We start from the raw sequence: 23,137 nt of genomic DNA, 5'->3' as shown, positions 1-23,137 counted from the left end.
CTTGTGAACGTCTAGAGCCAGCAGTTTGGCTGGGTAGGAGATACCAAGTGACACTGCAGGCTGTTTGAACCAGTTCTTAAAAATAACCTTCAGCCAAGCCTACTGCCTTCTGCTTCTATGCATCTGAGTGCATCTGAATGCTTCCTCCTCCCATCCGCTCCTGTGTAGGCCCAGAAGTATTTACTCCTGTGCTGTCATCTTCTGTACACACTCCTAGTCCTGCCCTGATCAGTTATCGACAGCAGACCACTACTGGGGGCATAACAACTCTCATGAGGAGTGCTGAGAAAGGTGAATGGTGGTTAGGCAAGAAAACTTTCTTCAGTGGTACCCATGAGCTTTCTCACCAAAGAAGCAAACACTTTGTGGCGGGATGTTGGGGCAGTGGAGATGGAGTGGCATAGGTGGACAGGTAGACGGGGAAAGAAGCTGGTGTTTAAGAGCTCACAGAAACTCTTGGATCTGTGACAGGTACTTTCCACTAAGGGAACCACACTGACACCATAGAATCATAGAATCACAGGATTGCTTGGGTTGGAAGGGACCTTCAAGGTCATCTAATTCCAACTCCCCTGCCATGGGCAGGGACACTTTCCACTAGACTAGATTGATCAAAGCTCTATCCAGCCTGGCCTAGAACACTGCCAGGGATGGGGCAGCCACAACTTCTCTGGGCACCTTGTTCCAGTGCCTCGCCACCCTCACATTTTCCTAATCTCTAATCTAAACCTACCCTCTTCCAGTTTAAACCCATTCCCCTTTGTCCCCTCACTACATGTCCTTGTGAAAAGTTCCTCTCCAACTCTCCTGTAGGCTCCCTGTAGGTACTGGAAGGGGCTATAAGGTCTCCCCAGAGCCTTTTCTTCTCTTAGCATGTTTTCATAGGAAAGGTGCTCCAGCCCTCTGATTTTCCTCATTGCTCTCCTCTGGATCCGATCCAAGAGGTCCACACCTTTCTTTTGTTGGAGGCCCCAGGGCTGGACGCAGTACTACAGGTGGGGTCTCACCAGAGAGGAGTAGAGGGGCAGGGTCACCTCCCTCGACCCGCTGGCCACGTTTCTTTTGGCGCAGCCCAGGATACGGCTGGCTCTCAGGGCTGCGAGCGCACACCTCTCGTGCTCGCACATGTCCCCCTCGATAGCGGGGGTTTGGCACGGAGGGGCTCCACCGCCGCTTGGTAGCCCTGTCCTGAGCCTGGTCCTGACACCAGCTACCAGGGCAGGAGTCCTGCCGCGTTCTCCGTCTCCCTGCATCTCCGTCCCCCTCCGGGCACGGACACCCCTCTGCAGGACGCACCGCGCAGCGCTCTCATCCCCGCCTGCTCCCGCCCGCCCGCTCGGCACCACCCCCGCCCCTCCCGTCCGTCTGGGGTCCCGCCCGCGGGTGTCCCGAGTCCCCGACGGTAGTCGGGACCGGGATGGCCTCTCGCGCTCCTCCGCTCCGGTTGGTGGTTCCGCGGTGGTTCCAGGGAGCCGCGGTGGGGGCACAGCCCGCGGAGGCTCAGTTTGTCGGTCAAGGCAGCCGTATTTCCGTGCCCCGCGGCCTTGTTTGTCATGTAGGGAAGGCTGCGTGCTGCAGCCCAGGCACGTGTCTTTGGCTGGCTGCATTGACGTACTGGGAATGCGTGTGTGCCTGTTTGTGCGTGACGTGGTGAGTGTGAGATCTGCGTGAGCCGGCTGCGGTGTGCGTGGCGTTTGCATATTTTATGCTTGGGAAGGCAAAAACCAGCAATTTTTCATGAGCAAATATTTGCATATTTTCCACTCGTTCGAGCAGATAAAGCATTTCAATTCTCTGTTGGATCCTCAGGAGAGCCAGGAGAATCTTCTCTTCAAAGGTGTTTCCATTTCTTTTATCTCCCCACCTCTACAGGCTACCCTATTCCAACAACGGATTAACTGCTTCCTGCCCCCTCCACCCCCTTGTTCCGTATCCGTGTAGAACAGCTGAATCAGAATGTGGCCTGGACCGTTTTGCTGTTGCCTGATCCGAGCTGCTGTGATTCCCTGCTGATGACAAATACAGTGGCTCCCTAACAACAGCTCCAAATGACATAAGTGTGGGCTGTGTTGGTAACAGCCTGGAATGCACCCTCACTTCTCCACACTGAAACCCCTCAGCCATCGCCTTTCACTGCCCTTCCAGATTCTCTCCTGAAGATCCATCGCAGAGCAGAAGGGTCACACTAAGTGGGTCCAAAGCTGCCGCGGACCACCATTGTGTACTTGGGTTTGCAGGTATGGTGGGTGGGTATGTGTGGGGGGAAGGTCATTTGGAAGGTCCAGATGTCATCTCCCAGTTTGAGCCCATGCCTGGGCTATGTGCATTAAGGTGCGTGTGCTGCATTCTTGGCGTTCATGCTTAGGCCAAGAGATACGTGCGTGTCTGGGTATGTGTGCGTCTGTGCGGGTGGCCACATGTGGTCTCATACATACATCTATATGCCCTTGAATCAGTGTACCCACAGAACACGAATATGTACATATATTTATACACATTCACGCAGTTGCAGGTAGCCACACATACAGGCATGCAATCACGTAAACACATTTGTATGCACGCATGCACAACAGATAGGAATGCCTCTCTGTATCTGCTCTTGTGCACTCTGACGTGTGCATGCGAACTCTCTGAGCAGCTGACACAACACGTTCCCTGTGTCTCTAACCCCCCATTTATGATCACACGTTTACTGGGAGGAGGCATTGCACAATGCTGCTGAAATCATTGCGGCCCTTTCTGGTCTTGCAGCTCCGATCGCTACGTGACAAGAATAAAATCTTTTGTGCAACACAGGGCTTGATGGAGCCCTTACCTCTGTGTCTCTGCACTCAGAATAGTAAACTCCATTTCCATATCTGACTGGAAAAAATTCCCCTGAACATGTCCAGAATTTCACTTAGCCACTGCGCATGGTCCCTGTGGCCTCTGGGTTGCCTGGAGTCAACTGCACCATCGTTAAGGAGAGAGAGGGATCACAGAGGCAGTCAGATTAATGCTATTACTACAGGAAAAGCTGGGGATTCACCAACAGGGAGACAGAGATGAGGAGAGAGCAGGGGTCAGAAGGCAGCAGGGTACTGTCCATCATTCCAAACGCCTGTTCCTATGAAAAACAGCCTTTTAATCAGTGGTGATATTCTGCAGAATTTTGTAGCATTTGTTTTCTCCTCATGAATTTTGGACAAAAAAAGCCCCCTTTTTTTTTCCCCTCCTCCAGTCTTATTTTCTGTTCATCTTCATTTTTTTTTCAGCAATTTGTCACCGCAAAATAGGATGCAGCATAGGGGGGCGAAGAAAACACAAGACAGAAAAATATGATGCTTGTTTCTTTTCTTTTAAACTCCTATTTAAACCTCAGGTTTTTTTGCAGGTCTCCCTGGAACGTATCTTGTTTTCCCCAGCAGGCTCCCCTGCAGAGCTGCCTTGGTGGGGGCTCGGATTCTGTGTATCAAAATAATGTCTCCTTGGCACAATTGCTTGGTGCTGGCATTGCAGTGCTTGGGCTCTAAGGGATGTCAGTATTTTAAGAAGCCAACCAGTCGATGGAGTTTCTTGAATGGTGATTTACAGCAGATGGAGCTGCAAAGGCGTGTGAAATGAAGTCTCATCCTGATTTGGTGAAGGAGACTGTCTCTGTTAAGTGTGTTGGCAGCTGGGGAACTCCCCCATCTCCCCACAGCAGCTGGATAGCCACTCCATGGATAAGGAAACCCACCCTTTATCTGCCCCCCACCCACTTGAGCTGCCTGCTACAAGGTCCTCAGTCACTGTCACATGCCTTCTTCAATGCCTGGTCATCAAACACAGTGCTACAAGCTCCCCAGATAATACCATTTTTCCTCTATTCTACAGGGATTGCTGTGCCAGTGGAGTCCAGCATTCACCTTGCTCTGCTCCTCATTGCAAGAGGAGCAACGCAGATCCCTGTTTAAAGTTCTGTGTTGTCCATCTGTCTGACCACTTGGTAGTCAGACCTTTTACTCTTCCTATTGCTTGTTGCCCCTTACAGAGGCAGAAGCTTTGGCAGTCCATCCTCAGTCTGCTAGGATTGCTTGATTGTGCTTCATCCAATAGATGTTGCGGGAGCTCCCCAAGAAAATAAAACAGAGGCTTTTTTTAGTTCAACAGATTGTATCCCACGCCCATGAATAGTTTAGCTGCCTTTCTCACTGGGGCCCTCAGTGTGGGAACCTGATGCATGGATGGAAGGAGGAGGAGATGTAAAGAGGTAGCAGAGGATAGAATCTGGCTATCAAGCACTTTTTTTTCCCTGTGAGTTGAGCCCGCACTCCTGGGTGATGGCCCATGCTCAGGGGGCAAGTAGCACTTTGTAAGAGGAGCTAAGCAATTGCTGTATGGTATCACTGGTAGCTCAGCTACTCAGGCTGAGCCTGCAGGCTGAGCCTGCAGCTTGGTGTTCCAGGCTTAAAGAGGAAACATGAGGATGTAGGTTTCCTCCTTTCTCGTGGAGGTGATGGCAGTACCCGTGGCTGAGCGCACAGCTGAATGTCTTTGGTTGTGTTTGCAGTCCCTTCTCTGCCTTCCTGAGCTAACATGGCTAGGAGATGTCTCTTCTCCTCATGCCCTGTGACAGTCCTTTCCTGAACTCAGGTGCCCCGCACTGCAGTTCCTCTAGTGCCTGCCAGGCCTTCACTTCTCACATTGCCTTTATGTGACTTTGACTCCTGCTTCCTCATAAAGTGGTTCTGTTGCCACCGTCCTCAGCTGCTGCAGCTTGTTCTGCTGCCCAGCCCAGGGCTTTTGGCTTCTGTCCAAGCACACCTGTTCCCATGCCACCCCTTCACTTCTCTTGCCTTCTCTCAAGTGACCCATGAGACATCTTTCTATCACTCAGCCAACTCTCATAACTGACTCTCCATAGACTACCTCCTCCAACATCTCCTGACCTCAGGGAGACACGTCTCCTTCTGGTGCGTGCCTCCTTCCCATTTCTCAAAATTATTTGTAGACAAAAGTGCCCAAATATAACCAAGGGCTCTGGTATGAGGACCATTTTGGTGGCTGTAACTTAGCAGTAGTATTCATGGAGAAGTTAAAGGTGTGGGAGGAATGAAGCCAAAGCAAAGAAGGAGACCTTCATCCCACCCACCCTTGTACATTGCTGCTGTTCTAACCTACATGTTCACATGGACCCACTACAGCTTCCCTCCAACAACCAATGCACAGGAGCAAGCACTGGTCCAACTCAACACACATATTCTCACACTCTTACCCAAGCATTCACATGCGCACACCCATTTCCATAAATACTTGCATGCCTGCAAAACTATACCTGCACTGAAACATTCCACAATTACATTAACACATTCCCCCATCTGTGTTTGTATACACTTATACACATGCATACCCCCTTATGTATGCCTGTACACATTTACCTACACCACACAGATTAGCATCAGTGCCCAACCCACACACATCTCCCACCAGTCTGACTCCTCTGTCTCCCATCCTCTGCAGCCGTTCTCAGACATGTACAGTCCAGGGAATAAACTTTTGCATATGACAATCTTTGTGCACATGCAAACACATGAACATCATTTCTTCACCATCCTGAACTAAATACCATTTCCCACAAGATGAATCAGTTCCTAGTATTGCCCAGACTCTCTGCAACCATAGCTCTTACACACTGGAGATCCCCTGACCTCCCTCTGCTTCCTGCCCCCATCCTGTACTGATAGATGCCTTGATCTCTTGTATCAGCCAAACAGTACTCCATACAGAGATCAACTCAACCCAAAGACAATGTATATTCTCAGGAGAGCCAAATCTGTAGCACCCCCCTCCCCTAAACACACAGAACGTTTCTGTCCTGTTGGCCTTTTATGTCCAAAGGCTTTTTTTTTTATTTACAGTAAGGCTTAGGGAGAGGAAAAGGGAAAGGGCATTTCAGCTTGTAAGAAACACTGCCTCTGATTCATGTCGCATTGTCTTTTTCTCTACCTTTGTTACACCTCCCACCGGGGTGCAGAGGCACCAGGAAAACCCTGAAGAATGTGAGATGCAGGAAAGAAATGTTCCATTTTTTTCTCCCAGGTAAGTCCCATCAGCCTGCCCAGAGTCCATGAGAGCCTTAAAAAGAAAGAGGAGGTTTTGAGCAATTAGTAGTCTCCAGCCATGACCAGCATGGGCAGGAAATCTGTCCCCAAGGCATTTTTAAGAGCTAGAGAGGGGTCAGCCATGCATGCAACTGGCTGGTATGTCTTTGCTGCAGACATTTTTCCTCCCTGTTTGTCTTTCAGGGTAAACCACTTCTTGTGTTTGTAAGGAGGATAATCAAGGCACTGGGATGCCTACGTGTAGTATATGCCATTTGGGAACTTCCTTGACATGCTACAGTCAGATGGCAGCTGATGCCCTCCACAGCTGAGTCATTTAAGGACAGATCATGCAATCTAGGGCTGATCTTGCTCTCTCTGTATTGTCAGTGCCCAGCACCTCTTCAGCTCCCCCTGGATGCAGTCCATTCTTTACCCAGTACCACATAAACCTCAGGTGTCTTTTCCAAAGCCAAGAAAAATGTCTTGTTTTTTCTACAAGTTCATGGAGCCCTCTTCATCTTTAAACAGACTCTTGGACTTTAATATGCCTTTGTCTCCCATTGCCTTTGAGGTTGAAAAGCAGATAAGGTGAAGGGGACCTCATATTCCAATGTCTCTTTCCCCTACACCATCCCTTTCATCACAAATAACTGACATGCAACTTGTTGCTCTTTTCACATCCCACAGGCTGCTCAGGGAGTGGTTTTTGCTCATTGCTCTCTCCTTCTTCACCGCTTAGAGGGCGCTCCTGCCTGCCATTTCCATTCTGGGTGATCTTGCTGATCTCGCCCTCTTCCCCTTCATCATCGGTCTTCTCTGGGGGGCCTGCTGGCACCTCCTGGCTCTGGACTCGGCGGGATGGCCTGAAGATGGCCCTCTGGAAGCCCTGCTTGAAGCGGTAGGAGAGGAAGCCATAGATGATAGGATTGGCACAGCTATTGGCATACGGCAGCACCACCACAAGGAAGTAGACACCAAAGAGGGACGGCTCCTCTGGCAGTGGGCAAACAACATTGATTATGTTGAGGACATAGAAGGGGAGCCAGCAAAGGACGAAGACAGCCACAACAGTCACCACCATGCGGGTCACTCTGCGCTCTGAAAGCTTGTGCTTGGAGGACAGAGCCCTCACCCGCCTGCCAGAGGAACGAACCTTCACAACAATCAGAAGATAGCAGAGACAAATCACCAGCAGTGGTCCAAAGAAGCCCAGCGTAGCAGTGTAGATGATGAAGCCAGCTCTCCACACCGAGGCTGGCTCTGGCCACTGGATGTGGCACGTACTCATCCCGAAAGGGACGTCTGAGAAGACAACCACGGGCAGCACCACTATTGAAGACAGCACCCACACCGTTGCACTCACAGCCTTGGCCACTCGTGCTGTCCGCCATTTGGAGGACTTCCCTGGGTGGACCACTGCCAAGTAGCGATCAACACTCATCACCGTCAGGCAGAAGATGCTGGTGAACTGGTTGATGGCATCCACGGCCATCACCAGGCGGCACATGAAAGAACCAAACGGCCAGTAGGAGAGGGCATTTTGCGCAGCCAGGAATGGCAGGCCCAGCATGAAGAGCTCATCAGCTAGGGCCAGGTTCAGGATGTAGACGTTGGTCACCGACTCACTCACAGAGTGCCGCAGGACCACATAAATGACCAGAGAATTTCCAGCCAGCCCCACCACACAGACAATGAGGTAGACCACAGGGATGAGGACACCGCTGACAACTACACCAGGGCTGACAGTGGTGGAGCTGTTGGGGGTGGTGAAGCCTTCCCAGCTGCTAGAGGCATTCCCCTCCTCCGACACTGCCGGTGTGGGGAGGCTGAAAGCAGAAGTGTTCATAGCAGAGGCAGAGAAGAGGGCAGGGGGCAGTGTCCTCGCAGGATCAGTTAGCAATCTGGAAATGAGAGGGGGAGAAAAAAACACATTGATACTGGGGACATGACAGCTGAACAAGCCACACATAAAATCACTACATTAACTGTGTTTTAGATATGGGCAGGCATGGGAAGTCAAGGTGAGTTTGTGGATGCTGGCAGCCACTGGAAAATCTAGGACAATATCAAACCCATCTAGTCCTGTGAGGCACAGTGGGCATGGAGGGACAAACAATGATATGGCTCAGTGTGGGCCAATGGATTGTCTCTCCTACAGAAAGATCCTCTAGGGAAATAACAACAGACTAGGATAAGAGCAAGGAAATTTCTCATTTTCTGCTAATAGCTCCAATAGTGAGGACATGGTCACCAGAGGCCTGATTCTCATTTATGAGTGGCAGGTACCTTAGAAACCAAAGAGGGAAAAGCATCCAGTGACAAAGCCATTCCAGTTCTGACTCCCCCATTCTCTGAGTATTCTCTTGCTTTCTGAAACTCTTTTTGGACTGGCCAGTTTATTGTTGGCTCTACCAGCAGAAGCAAAAGCACCTTCACTCTCAGTAGAAGCTGAAGTCAGCACCTGAGCTGGAGGGTAGCTGTTTTGTGTTATGGCAGTTTGAGAGCAAAGGAAGAGCCAGATTATTTTGAGTATACTAAGAGGGATCAGTCCAGGTCTCTCTTTATCTCTCTCTCATTTTCTGCCTTATTGTCTCTGTCTCCCTCCCTCTCTCTCTCTCTCTCTCCCTGCCTCTCTGTTTCCTTCTGCACCCTGCAACACACTGCTAATGACAGAGGCCCTGCCTGCCCACCTGTTTGCAACACCAAAGCAGCGTCCCAGCCCTCCTAATCTGAGGTGCCCAATTGCCCATCACGTCAGGGTTTGGCATGGAAACAGCGCTCGGCTCACTTAGAGAGAGAGCCTTGAGCAAACAAGTTCTCCATTCGCCATGAGGTTGCTGCTGACACTGGGTGAGAAGCTGCAGGGAGAGAAGAGATAGTTAAGGGACAGACGTGCCTTTTGTGAGGGCTCCAGATATGTGAAATACAGATCCCAGCACATACTACAGACCAGAGATACCCTGGCAAACCTTATGCAGGGGAGATTTGTGATGCTTTCAGAATCAGTCTAGCTCTGGTAAAATCTTCTGGAGGTGTAGAGTGACAGGGTCATCCTCCTGATGAATTAGCTTGTTGGAAGGGAGGATGACTTAGTAGTAGGGAACAAGGACCCTGAGGTTCACCTTTACACATCTCAACAAATCTCCTAGGACTCTGAAGCTCTTTTTCTATTGAAATTAAAACTGGGAATCTCAAAGGAAAGGAATCCCAATCTTAACTACTTTCAGGAGGCCAGAAACACTCCAAAGACTATTCTCCCAAATGTGCTGGCATCACAACTTCCTTCACAAATGTCTTAATATTACAGCTTTTATTCTATTTTTTTGTAGATGTCATACCAAGTTCTGGAAACACTGGGGGAGACCTGAGCTTTAGGTGGATTCATTGGATATCAGACAAGCAAACCCAACAAACTCCACAGATGTATCCAATCTTATACTGAAGGAACCTCATCTGGTAGGCCCCATAAAAACACAGTTGGGCAACTATGTCTTAAGGCCATTTCTACAGGCTATTGCATGAATGTTTCCTGCTTTGAAGCATTTGAGCTTTGGAGGACTGGAATTGTTTAAATTTTCTTTATTTGCAGGTGCCTTGGGCTGTGACACACTGTCCTGATAGAAGCCCATCTACTGGGGTCCTGCAGCACTGGATTGTCCCACACATCATGAGTGGCTGTAATGAATGGGCAGAGTAGAAAGTGGTTTGAAACTGTAAACTGAGGGGTCTTTCCTCTGATATTTTTTCCAATACTGTTCTAGTGACACAAATCACTTGTTGGAGAAAAAAGGAGGGCAATGGCTGCTCTAGGTACAAAGATCCCTGAAAAGGGTGGCAGAGGCCAGAACAGTATGTTCATAAAAAGATGATCCTCTAAAAGGTGAGGACGTAGTTAGGAATTCCTTTGGATGTTCCTCCTGCATGCAAATGAATTAAAAAAAAAAAAAAGCCAAACATTTGAAAAGAGAGCCCTCCAAATACCAAATGGGGATAAAGATTCTGATGCTGGGGCTGAAGAGCATTTGGAGAAGTATCTGGGGTCCAGACCTCAAAGCTTGTTGTTCAGGCTATGGTTTAGCAATACAGTAAACCCAGCTTCAGGGCCCCAGAAAACCTATCAAAAATGCTAGGGCATGCAGCAAAACCCATGGATTTTCTATAAACTCATTTTTCCTGCTCAGAGAGATGCAGTGAAGAAACTTTAAGCAGGTATGGTCTGTCTCTGCCGTTCTAACTTTGTTAAGTACTATGCACCAGCTCAAACACCATGTCATACATTCTGGATAGTTTGACAGAACAATCACTGGATACCAGTGCCTCATCTAGCTTGGATCTACTCTGCTGGCTGCTTTGGCAGCACATAGCATAGGTAGGAACTGGGGAGGAACCTTGGCCTCAGACTGATAGTGTTTTGGCATCCACTTGGAGTCTGTCCCTTATGTGGACAGCACCTGTTGCAAGAGGCTTGGGATCTGCTAACAGGTGCTACCAGAATGTACCTGGCTCATGCAGCCGGAGAGCAGAAGAAAGGCAGAGAGGTAGGAAGAGATGGAAAATTGGTGCTATTGCTTTCTTTAGAAAAAACCAAATAAATTATATATATATATTATATATATATATATGTCTGCATTGAATGAAAGGAGGAGGTGGATGCTCAGAGCTGAGCCTCGACCTGGTTACAATACATGAATAGAGGCTGGGAGGGACCACAGAGACCAATAACCTGCAGCCCCTCTTGTCCCCCTCCCCACCTGTCCCCCCCGGTTTCCCATGGACCTACTCCAGCTCAGGACTCCGCCGTCTCACCTTGAGGCTGAGCTGTCTGGTACGGACCAGGATGGACTGGCAGAGTTGGAGGGTGGGGAGCCGGGGGGGGGAGGTCGGCAGGTTTCCTTCTCTGGGACTGCAGAGTTAACTTCTGCATGGACTCACGCCCACGGGTGTCATCTGGGAAACGGGGGCAGAGCCGCCGGGTACTTACATGTCGTCGGGATGTACATTTTCCTCTGCTTCACCGGGAGAATCCGTGTCATGTTTTTCCCCTTCCCCTTTCTTTAGAGCGGTAGAGCAGAGCGGTCCCGGAGGCAACGCGCCCACTGTGCTCTACAGGAGACGCGAGTCCTTCTTCCCGCACTTGCCCATCGCCCACTCCGTGGCTGGCGTGGGAGCGGGGCCCACGGCCGTGCCCGCGGGCGGCCGGCCGGGGCTGCGCGGTCCCTCAGCCCCACGCCCGAGGGTCTGTCCCCCTCGCTGCCCCCGCCATCTGCGGGGCTCGGGCAGAGGGAGCGGAGCGGCGGCACCGGGGGACGGGTGCCGGCAGCCAATGGGCGCCACGCACGGAAACACCGGCAGGAGAAGGAGGAGAAGGAGGGGATGGACGACAGGGCAGGAGAACGAGGAGCGGGAGGAGACACCGGGATGGAGAATAGGAGGAGAGAGAGGTGCAAGGAGAGGAGCAAAAGGATAGAGGAGCGTGGAAGACGGGGAGGATGAAGGAATGAGGAGTGCGGTAAAAGAAGCTGAAGACAGTGTAGGGGAGAGGGACAGGAAGAAGAGGGATAGAGAGAGCAGCTATGTGGTGGGAGAGTGGTGTGCAGGAGGGGATGACTCGACTCGGCTTCCCTAGGCAGGCACCCAGGAGACGGCCTCCCTGTTCCGAGGGTCGTGCAAGCAGGACTCATGTTGCTCAGAGCTGCAGGGACACGGCAAAACCTTCTGGCTGGCAAGATGCTCAGAAATCGAGGTAGATGTTAAGCACACAAACCCTTGTCCCTTCTATTCTGCCCTATGAGCATCTCCAGATGGATGGAGATGAGGGCAGACAGCCAAATAGGGGGCTGTATGTTTCAACTCCTTCCCTTATCTGACTCCATGAACAATCTCTTGTCTTTTGCACTTTCATTGGGAAAATGCTCTAGTTCAACAGCCCTGAACTCTCCTACTAGATTTCATCTCTGCTGGAACATGTAGACCCAGAAGAAATGGGTTTAGGAAGGAAATTAATCTCCTTTGTTTGAGCAGTTCTCCCAGGAAGGACATGAGGATTTTCCCATTCCATTCCCTGCACAAAGGCCTTTCCTGTCATTCTCACCCCCTTCCCAGCCCTGCAGCCAACATCAGTGACTGTTCGTGCTGTGCAGTCACCCACTTCTTGACATTTGGCACTGCTGTTGCAAGCATTTGAGGCCCCTAGGGCCAATTCCAGCCTTAACAGAAGAAGGCAGTATCTCTGCGAGCAGAACATAGCCAGGGTTTAATCTGGCATTCCAAATCTATTTGAGCAACTTTATGTTCAGCCAGTGTTGATCATAGGTGAGCTGATGAAGGCAGTACAGGACTTCAAAGCTGTCAGGCTGCCTTAGGCCGGAACTTCACCACAATGCTATCTGGAGACACACAAGAGATATGACGCCTCATTGTGGAAAAAATGGCATGGGTAGCACCCAGAGGTTTTCTTTGCCATGGCAGAGCAGGTATCTGTAGCACCATGCAGGAGCCCCTCAGTTCCTGTCTTAGAAGAAACAGAGCCAAACAACAGCAGAGCTCTACAAAGGCCTGCTAACCCTTGCAGGACTTGCTAGCGTAAACACAGTCACAGGATCACAAATTCCAGGTCTCCAGATCGCTTCCCCAGTGCTCCAAGTCCTGCCCCATTCTCAGCTCTAACAGGGTTGTGCAAACTGCTTAAATTTTGTTGGGATGAGAGCTCAGCCTGTGCACCTCCACAGGTAGGAAGATACATAAATTTTGTTTCATGCACATGAAACTGTTTGTGGGGATGAGGCAGATTGAGAAGGTAAAAGCCAAGGCTTGAAAACTAGAGAGGAAGTAATAAACCACTGGGAATACATTGGTTTGAGTAATGCTTAGAATTTTTAAAGGAGATTAGATCCCATTCTCAAGGGCTTTGTGTCCCTTGCCCTTCCACAGGTATATGCCCATACCAGAGACTTAATTTTTGTGCATCTGGACTTATGCTGACATAATTTACATTACCTTTGGATGGGTCCTGAGCAATTCATCCAGCAGCCCATGTGCAGTGCAGATATTTGTGGGACTTACTGCCACAGGATGCCCTCCAGGGTTGCTCTGGACTTTATCAGTAGGCAATGTGTCACATCACTGAGTTAACTGCCTTATTTAGATCCAACCATGAATTGAAATTGCAGAAATTTCCCTGGCAGCAGGGTACCTCGGGGGCTTCACTGTGGTGGTTGTAGCTGGCACTACCCATGCACCTCCTCAGTGCAGGAAGCAGCCTTTGAAGCTCAGAAGTGTTGCTGCATCCAGGAATGATAACCTGGCCCAACTCCATAGTTTCTCTGTGCCCTCCTAGGACTGCAGGATTTTGCAGTGCCAATCATTGCACCCTGAGCCCTCCTCCCTCCTGCAAGCAGTGGCAGTGGCAGCCACCCTGTAACACTTACTCTCAAGTCCCTGCAATGCATCAGGAAGGCAGGTGCTCACAGCTGCCAGATCCATAGTACCTCTGGGACCACTCTCTTCAGCTTAATTTTAGTGTCTTGGAGGCAATTTGTCTGGACTGGTGACTCATTCCTCCCTCTTTAATTTTTTTCCCTGCCCTCCCCCTCCCTATTCTCTTTCTGACTGTGCCTAGCAGTATGCGTGGATGCTAGTACTGATATGACTCCTTGGGATGTGAGCTCAGGAAGATTAATGCAGCAGTGTTTTGGTGAAAGGATGTCCACAGCAACCTGCAGGGGCAGTCCTCACAGAGGGGAATCTGGGTCCGGGTGTCCCATCCCAAAGCCTGCACCCCATCCTCTGTGGATCTTGGAGGGGAGACAACTCTTCCTTTGGACACATGGAGACTGAGAAGAGGATAGGCAAAAGCGAAGATGTAATCACCCCACTGCACACAATATTTGCACTTTACTGAGGAACACAGGGGGCTCAGCTGAGAACTTAGCAACTTGGTGCATGAATCATGCCGTGTCTCTTCATCGAATAGTGGCTGGGGCTCACGAAGCTCAGTGTGGTTCTGCCTGGCTTGTTGTTGCTGAAGGAGGGGCACAGCTGGTAGGTGCCTCCACCCAGCTGTCCCATTGCTCACTGCTTCAGGGCTGTGTCCCCCTGTGGTGCAACACTTCGCAGACATGGCAAGAATATGGTCTGTTTATTGGGTCTTATTCACTATGCTGTAACCTCAGGGGCCTAGGAAGAAGGGCAGGAGCAGGTGGGGTGAGGTGAGTGTGGGGAAGTTGTGCAAACTAACACACCAGTGCTACAGACCCACAACAGTCTTTCAAGCTGGCAGAAGTAAAAAAAGCACAATGACCGCCACAAGGTGCTGAGCTCTGGGAAGCTGGAGCCGTCACTCTCCTGTGTGCTGGGCAGCACCTGAGGTCAGGATGGGGCCAGGATCTATAGCCAAAAACACAACAGACTTCCTAATACCAGCTCAACTATTTTCCTGCCCTCCCTCCCTCTGCCCTGGTGATGGTGGGAGTATGAAGGGGCGGGGTTCCAATTAGGAAGCTCCCACTCTCCCATCAAGTTTGGCCAGCTTTGCCTCTCATGCTGAAGCCTCTCTCCTCCCTCTGTTGACTTGAGCTGAAGTGGAAGGGCAATTAGGGACAATATGAGGAGTAAAGGAGTTCTGGAGGAAAAGCTGCCTGCCAATGAACGGCAACACAAAAACCCCCTTGAGGTGAGCCGGGCTTGGTAAGAGGAAGGGCCATTGGGCAGCTGCCATGAATACGGAACAGATTTTTCTTTTTTTTTAATTATTTTTCTTTTTTTTTTCCTTTCCTCTAGACAAAGGCTACGGCTTCATAGCTCTCAGAGCAGGTCATGCCCAGGGCAGCCTGGATGTAGTTCCCTCTGGCAGAAGGACAGACAGTTCTTGTCTGTGAGGACAAATTTGGAAAATCCTAGGCAGCCCTGCACCAGGAGATGGGAGCAAACTTGCCCATAGCCAAACAGAAAGGAGGGGGAAGTTGTTCTGGGGTCCATCATCCTATGTCCTGTCCTTTCCCCAAGCAGGACTGCTGTCTCCCTCTCTCTCTTTGAGGATGACCCATTCCACCAGGCTCAGCAGGTCACAGGAACCCAGTAGCCCTGACCATCTAGGTCCAGGAACAGGAAAGTGTCACTGGTGTCGCTCCCTGGAATCCCTGTCAGACTTACTTGCTTAGAGGAGGCTGCATGCACGTTTCTTTGTCCGGGTGGGCTGTGGACAGAGGACTGCTCGGATGGCCTCATCGAACACCGTCTTGAGGCCGCGCTGCGTCAAAGCCGAGCACTCGAGGTATTTCACAGAGTCTGTTGGGAGGAAGCCGGGTGTTGTAATGGGGAGGAAGGGAGCTGGGGTAGGCAGTGGGGTACCCAGGTTTCTGTTGCTTGTGCTAGAAAGCAAGGCACCCGCCTCTTGCCCGAATTGAATAAATATATTTCAAGTGATCAAGGACATTACTCATTGTCAGGACACACTTTGCTCACTCACAGTCTTTTCTTTAGGGCAAAGCTTGCCAGCTGTACAAGACCAAGGTTTCCCTATTCTCCACCTTTGTAGCCAGAGCCATTGTCTGGCTATGTTATCCTGGCCAGACATCCCCTCTGCTGAACTCCTGATTGAAAACTTCTCTCTTAAACTGTTTCCCACCCTCTCTCCTACCTCTGTGTGCCACCTCTGAGAAGAGAGGAGCAGGCATTTATGCATGTTCTGAGGTATAGAGGGGAGCTGATGCCCCTGAGCTGAATGGTAGCTCATACCTGGGGCTGCATGTATAAGCCCCAGAAGAACAGAAGCAGAGAGGGGAAGTTGCAGTTGCAACTCTTCCTGAGATGCTAAAAACTTCACTCTTCTACCTCTTTCCGGATGTAGAGGAGAGGCCTCTGCCCACAAGGCAGCTGTGGCTTTCACAGAAAAATATTGTCCCAGATAGAAGTAGCAGAGTAAAAGGGGAGGGGAATGTAAAAGCGTGTATTTGTGTGTGTATGTGGAGGATGGTGACCAGAGGGAACATTGCCAGATTGAGTCTTCCTCAATAAGCAGATGTCCTTCCTGATTCTCCCAAAATACATTTTGTCCCATGACCTTCGATGTGTCTCCTCGTGTCTCTCAAAGATTCCACTGTGAGATACCTCTACAAAAGCCTTAGTAGGTTGAGGGGAAGCCCTTATCTTCTGTCTCTCTCCTTTCAGTAGGTTCAAGATGTTTCCCCAAACACGTACCAATTTCCTTGGCCAGAGCAAGGCCCTGAGGATATGTAATGGGGGATAGCTTCTTCTCCTTCAGCTTCTCAATGGTGTCCTTGTCATCACGAAGATCCAGCTTTGTGCCCACAAGGATGATGGGAGTGCTAGGGCAGTGGTGCCGCACCTCGGGGAACCACTATCAGTGGAGCAAAATAGCAAAGATGTGAGAAGAGGTCATACATATGGGCATGCACAAGGGAAACAAAGAGGCACTCCAGAAAAAATGTCAGCAAGACAGCTAACAGCCTGTCCTTCCTCACATATATTGTTGGACCTTAAAACCTGGTCCCGGCCACTCCCTATTGCTGAATCCTCAGGCAAAACCTGACATGGAGCTCAAATTTTGTTAAGCAAAAGCAAAATCTGCTCTCTAGCCTTCACCCTCCCATCCAGGAGGAACCTGAAAGTGGTAGGAAGGAGATACTGCTGTTCTCCTCTTCATTACTCCCTCACTTCTCATCTAAAGGCTGTGGGTACCTGCTTCTCATACCCTATGGACTGATCCTGCATGTCTGTGCTTTGACAGTCTTGGTTGAAAGATGCTATCAGAATATAAGTCTGTGGTCTGACAGCAAAACAGCCCAGCAAGATGAATACTAGCTCATTAGTAGGATTGGCCACCTTCTTTGAGGTGAACCAGAAAAGGCGTCTGAAGGAGGCCGATATTTTAGTTCCTTCTGACCCACAGAAAAAAGATATGACCACTTTAAACCTAGACGTCCTATTGGTAGTCTCTTCCCACAGTCAACTGTCTTTGCAAGACCACCACCAACCTCATCCCCCTTGCCCCCTGATGGACCAGGATACTCTGTCTCACCTTAGCACGGACGTTTTCATAAGATGCCGGGCTGACAAGGGAGAAACAGATCAGGAAGACATCCTGTAGGCATACAACCATGGTGCAGTTAGGATGAGAGCATGGAATGGCATGAGGAGTCAGGGAGGGAAGAGAAGATCTGTGTGGGAAGCACACTCCCACTGCAGCAGAGGGTCATGCCAGGGGAAGCTGTCTCACAATGTAACACAGTCCTAGTCCTGACTGCTGCTTCTTGCCGCTGGAGGAGAGAAGGATGTTTGCTCCCATGACTCACGGTAACCATAGCCACCACTATCAGAAGAACCAAATGGTCAGCTATGAGGATGGGGTTTTTGTGGTTGGCACACTCATCCTCATGGGAAATGGCCTGACAGCGTCCTGCTCATTTCTCACAGAACACGAGAGAGCTTTCAGGCCAAAATAATATTTTGCCTACAGTTGAGACAGAGCTAGGCTCAATCCAAAAAGTGCACATGCAGGACTCAGATGAGGTGGAGTTTCAGTTCTCCAGGTAAGAGATACATGGCATGGCATGGCAGGGTTTAGACTTCCATTATAACCAAACCAAACCAAACAAAACCAGCTCATCAAGGTAATAATTATTTCATCCAGCTTCACCTAGCTGGAACAGTGGTGTCAGACCCACCTATCCATTTCCATATTTCTAGAACCATAAGAGACAACAACCTAGGAGAACCATTCCCCCACCTTCCCTTGAGATGCATCCTAGAGCGGGTACGAGCATGTTGTTAACTATGCCTGCTTGTACTGACTGCAGAAAGCAGCTTAAGCAAACAGCTTATACCTGGTTTCTGATTTTTAGGTGACTGAACCTAGCCCAAACAAATAGTGGCCTCAATTGCTAACCTTTTCGATTGCAGTGGCAACCTTCAGACCAGCACCTGATGCAGCAGGGTCTTTCTGAGCTTGCTAACCGACTACTTGAAACAACATTCTCTAGGGAAGATGATCTTTAAACCCTGAAATCACTCTGTCAGTGTGATGAAAAAATGGTGAACACAGTATCTGAGGCATCCATTTGTTCTGCTCCAGGCATTAGCAGATCAAACAGGTGTCCACACATCAGATATCTTTTAAAAGGCAGAATCCAGAATAGTGGGTTCACAAAAATGTGAGAAGATCCTGCCTCAGCTCCTAAATTCCTCAAGCCACTCTAACTTTACAAAAGGAGATTTTTTTTTACCAGGCCTGTGTAAGGCATCTGCCCCACACTGAAGTCAGTGTCAGCTGGCTTCAAAAGTGTCTTTGAATGTCTCACTTTTCCTCCTCAGTTATACCAGTAATGAAGTTTAGATAAAGGCTCCAAAATATCCTTAGCTGTCTTTTAACTTTTGGGTTTCAAGGCACTTGTATATCAGTAGAGATATTCTCAGAAAAATGCAGAGATAGTAACAGTCCTGTCACTGTTTCATGGGACGTGTTGTTTTTTGCAGTGAGGAATGGAGGTGTATCTGAGGGAGGAAGGCAGGAGGGGCATGGAGTGTGACCCACCGTCTGCGGGTAAGAGAGTGGCCTCAGCCTGTCATAGTCTTCTTGTCCAGCAGTATCCCATAGTCCCAGATTTACAGGCTTGCTGTCAACCATCACGTTGGCAGAATAGTTATCAAACCTGAAATTCAGAGACGTAGGCCATGAAACAGGAGAAGAGGGAGCCCCTCCAGTAGTGTAGGTGGGGTTCACTAGATACATTCAGGAGCAAAGGGTAGAGATTCCTCTTCTCAGCTCACCTGAGTGATGCTGTGAGCCTCCCTCTTATGGATTTCCCACTCAGCATCAACCTCCTCCCTATCATTCAGCTGTCCTGGACAGGTCCTTGGCTGCAGCTCCACCTTTGATACCTTACATGCAGATCCACAAACCCTTTCATTTGCCCTTTCTTTCCCCGATATCCTTCCCACAACTATGTCTACCCTTGCACCAAGCCCCTATCTTTTTTTTATTCTCTTTTTTTTATGCTTTAAAACCTAGTTTTAAACCTAGTTTAAAAGTGAAGAACTCATGTCTCTGTAGCTCCCCCAGAGCCCTGCACTCCTGAACAGCCCTGCTGGAATTGAGGACAATGTGTCCCCTTACTCTTTGACGACTCAGCTTGAAATATTTGAGAACAGCTGTCAGGATTGTACACTTGGGACTAAAGACTTAATGGGAAAAAAAGGACATTAAAACAATAGAGATGTTCTTAGAAATTTTTATTTCCTGGTCCCTTTGGTGGTTTTTTTCAGACTAAGGCAAGGGAAACCAGTGATAGGAAGGAACCAGCACAAAGGCCTTGTGAATGTGTTCATGGTGTATGCTGACATTGTAAGGGACATGATTTAGTAGTGGACTTGGCAGTGCTAGGCTAATGGCTGGACTTAGTGATCTTGGAGGTCTTTTCCAACCAAATCAATGACTGCTCTAATGACAGCAAGTGCCTTGTACAATGAAGGAAGTGGGGACCCTTGTCCATCTAACTGCATTCTCTTGGATCCAGCCCAATTCCTGTAGCCTAGTGCCTGTTTGTTTTGCCTAGCAGGATCCCATCTACTACTTGTAAACTTAGCAAGGAGATAGACCTTGAGTTGGCTTGAGTCTCCCAAATATTCCATTTATACCAGCGTTTTATGAGGTCACTCATGCTTCTGGTGAAAGGTAACAGATCCAAAGTGTAAAGCCCCCTTGCTGGTTTGTCAGACCTTCCTCTGCTTGGCATGGAGACAGTGACCAATGGAGCACACAACAAAGGGTTACTGCACTCCTTTGCATCCTGCTTGCCATGCCTCCCACCCACTCCAGGACCTGTTTATGCATTACTCACACAGTGGGGATGTATTCTCCTGGGAATGCATTAGTGGTGTAGCTGATAAGGAGACAAGTTTTTCCCACAGCTCTGGAAGAGAAAGAAAAAATAGCAGGAAATTGTTACAGTGCAGGCAGTCTTGCTAGGGTGAGATGGAGATGGAGCAATCCTTCCACACTTCTAAACTAGTCCTGTCAGGCGACCCCTGGAAGCAGAAACACATTCACAGGACCAGACAGCGCGTAACCATAGGTTAGACAACCAGCAGGAAGAAAGACAGGATGTCACCCAGAAATGTTTGTTGTCTTTGAGCATGAAGGCTTGTTTTTATGGTCTACTACAGAGATCACTCAGCTAAAACACATCCACTCTGAGATGGAGGTGAGAGCCTCACATTTTCCAGAGCATGCACAGTGCTGTATACTCACAACCAGGGCTGGTGCACTGATTCAGTGCCATGACAAAGCTGCAGAGCCAGCCTCAGCACTCAGATACAGGCACTCCTGCCTGCTTTTGAAGGTCTTGTGGCCAGGAACTGGTAGCAACTTTTCCTGACTTAGCCATGGCATGTCTCAGTCTTTCCCAGCTACAGTAAGCTGCAGCATCACCCACGCAGACAGCTGTAAGCAGCCAGCAAGGTGCCTGTACCCCATGGCTGACAGAGGCTGCTGCTGATGTTTCTGAGCTAAAAGCTGGTGCTTCCTCTCTCCTTAGCCACCTACACACCCATGCTGCAGCAGGGTGGAGCGCGAATAAGCCAGGGTAGCGGCACAATCCAGACCGAGTGAGAGTATTGGTGGGATAAGGAGGAATAAGGCTATGAAGTGGAGGAGGAGTCGTCATAAGCAAGGCGAAGACTGTGGTGAGCGAAAGAATAAGTAAAAAGAAATTGGTAGAAAAAAAAGCAGCCAGGACTGGTGCAGGAAAGAAAATCCTTCTCCTGCTGGGATCCTATTTCTCAAGTTTGTGTGGCCTGGGAAAGCCCTGCCATGTTTCAGCTACAGAACACTTGAGGTGGAGGTAATGAGAGCAACCTGCCTCTGCTAGCACAGCCACAGGATGTGGGAGATATCTTTCCCGGGGCAAAGGCTGGAATTCTGCTGCTGGGGATGCTGAAACCATCTCAGCTGTACCTGCAAAGTCCCTGTCACAGAGCTGCAGCCCTGTCTTTTTGTGTGCCCTTGACAGGCACGGCTGGTATCTTCACTATGGTCACAAGGCACCTGTCTCAGTCACTGGACTGTGGGGCAGCTGAGGAGAAGCTGAGCTCTTTGGTGTGCTCTGACATTTGTTTCTTCCTCCTGCCACTCCAATTTCTTAGATCCTCCTCTCTCAGTCCCTGCATTTTCCCCAGCTCCATTGCTTCCCTATTATCATAGAGATATTGAGGGAGGGCCAAGGATGCTTGTTGAAACTCTACAGGTGATATTTCAGGAGATCTATGGGCTTGTGAGTGGGTCAGTCATGGAAGAGGGGGAGCTTCTGAATTGGTGTGGTTGAACAGAGAGGAGCACAAAGGGTCAGTGAAGGATTGAAGGTTAAAACAGAGCTGAGGTTAGTGACACCTGCAGGTTCCTGTGACTGAACTCAGGGAGTGTTAAGAGGACAGCGATGTGCGATGGAGGGGTCAATGGGGCACAACAGCCATGGGGCAACATGCAGGTTTAGCTGAGTAATGTGGTTGGTAGGGTTGAGGCAAGAGGGAACAATGGCTGGTATGGCTGGTACGGCTGGGGGAGAGGTGAGGGGTGGTGAACCAAGAGCTCAGAGCAATGGGGGGATGACTGGACTGCTGTGTTGCAAGATGGTGAGAGGTGTACAGAGAAGCAAAACGATGGGACAGAAGACATTTAAGAGGAACTGAGGTCAGAGGGGTTGAGAGCAGGACATGTTGTGAGGTTAGCCATGATATGAGGGGAATACTGCCTTGAGGGAAGGCTACAGATTTGGTGAAATATGTGAGGGGCAAACTAGGGGGGTGGGTAACAGGGCAACAGAGAAATGCCCAGTGGAGTTGTTTATCCAGCTCTAGTTTGAAGCCTTCAGGGGACTTTTCTTAGAGGTAAAGTTTTTTTATTTGGGGCTCTTTCTTTGTCCCTTCTCCCCATTCCCTTACTCAAGCCCCTGAGAACATGTCTGACATGTACTGTTATGTTTGCAGACGACTTCTTCCCCAGGCGAGTTTTGAAGGAGGAAGTGACTGTGGGGAGCAGGACTGCTGCAAATGTCTCTTCATTTGCTACCTTATAGCTGCCCCAGTTAACAGCCTGGCCAGCTTCCAGATGGGAAATGAATTAAGCTACTCCATCCCGAATGTGGACTTTCTCCCTTTGTTACATCTATTCATCCCACAGGGCAAGAAGAGGCCCTGTCCACTCCATCCCTCCTGCCCCAAGCAGTGATGACTGTTTCACTTGTTGATGGCTTGGATCAGGCCATTTCCAGGAATCATGGGCAGTGAAGCCACCATGATGTGAAGGCAAGGTTTTGTTACCTCCCACCCCCAAAGTGGCCTGTACTTGTGCCTATCTCAGTGGAAAGGGCTCCTCCTCCTCGTGCCCACAGAAACTCCTTGCCAACAATCTCCACCATACCTCAATAGAGAGATTATGCACTGAGAAAAGCTGAACACATTGATCCTGGTGGACATCTCATCAGGACCATAGTGCCATTCCCTCTCCCAGTCATTCCCAGTGAGCAGATGGCTTTCAAGGAAGGAGCCATTCACCTGCAGGACAGCACTTGCACCTCTCAGGTTTTAAATCTGACCCCTGCCTACAAGGTTGAATCTGGCAGGAACACCATCACCTCCTGTGCATGGGACAGGATGGCCTTCAAAATGCCCTCTTCCATACTCTCCCCAGAGGAAAGTCCCTTGCCCTGGGGAGGGAGGGGCAAGCAAGTAGTAGCAAGCCTGCAGGAGGTCAGAAGCAAAGTTGGGGAAGTTTCATGAGGCAGACACCTTTTTCTCATGCCCCTTGTCCCCTCCCCACAACCACAGCAAACCCGCAGGGTACCTACCCGTCTCCTACCACGACACACTTGATGGCTTGCATGGCTCTGGACTCGTAGTGGAGGACAGTGCCCGGGGCAAAGGAAAGTCAGGCCGAGGCAAACAGCAGGGAGAGATGGGCAAATGTGGGTATCAGCCCTTGTGCTGCAGTGAATAGCAGGTTGCAAGGAGGGAGGAAGTGGAAGAGGGAACTTTACTCGACAATCACCCTCTGGGCCCTC

At 49.8% G+C, this 23,137-nt stretch overlaps 2 protein-coding genes across 5 annotated transcripts; both read right to left on the bottom strand.

The window, feature by feature from the left end:
• Positions 1-5,322: 5,322 nt before the first annotated feature.
• SSTR3 (somatostatin receptor 3) lies at positions 5,323-11,486 on the bottom strand. 4 transcript variants are annotated; one of them, XM_027715302.2, is made up of 3 exons: positions 11,047-11,486; positions 8,756-8,923; positions 5,323-7,966 (listed from the first exon to the last, which is right to left on the bottom strand). In XM_027715302.2, the coding sequence occupies exon 3, from the start codon at positions 7,909-7,911 to the stop codon at positions 6,706-6,708; it is 1,206 nt and encodes a 401-aa protein (XP_027571103.1). In that variant the 5' UTR covers positions 7,912-7,966; positions 8,756-8,923; positions 11,047-11,486; the 3' UTR covers positions 5,323-6,705. The 4 variants fall into 4 exon arrangements, with proteins under 4 accessions (XP_027571103.1, XP_027571102.1, XP_027571099.1 ...); XM_027715301.2 differs by lacking the exon at positions 11,047-11,486 and adding an exon at positions 10,872-11,040; XM_027715298.2 differs by lacking the exon at positions 8,756-8,923.
• Positions 11,487-14,183: 2,697 nt separating this feature from the next.
• RAC2 (Rac family small GTPase 2) lies at positions 14,184-23,137 on the bottom strand. The gene is made up of 7 exons (XM_027715258.2): positions 22,925-23,137; positions 19,922-19,993; positions 18,616-18,733; positions 17,104-17,166; positions 16,263-16,422; positions 15,216-15,350; positions 14,184-14,450 (listed from the first exon to the last, which is right to left on the bottom strand). Exons 1-6 carry the CDS (start codon positions 22,957-22,959, stop codon positions 15,220-15,222), a joined length of 579 nt encoding a protein of 192 aa, XP_027571059.1. The 5' UTR covers positions 22,960-23,137; the 3' UTR covers positions 14,184-14,450; positions 15,216-15,219.

This window comes from Pipra filicauda, unplaced genomic scaffold (assembly GCF_003945595.2).
Source record: "Pipra filicauda isolate LSUMZ 115617 unplaced genomic scaffold, ASM394559v2 scaffold262_size1072369_pilon, whole genome shotgun sequence".
Classification (NCBI taxonomy): domain Eukaryota; kingdom Metazoa; phylum Chordata; class Aves; order Passeriformes; family Pipridae; genus Pipra; species Pipra filicauda.
This window is presented reverse-complemented; position numbering and strand designations above follow the sequence as displayed.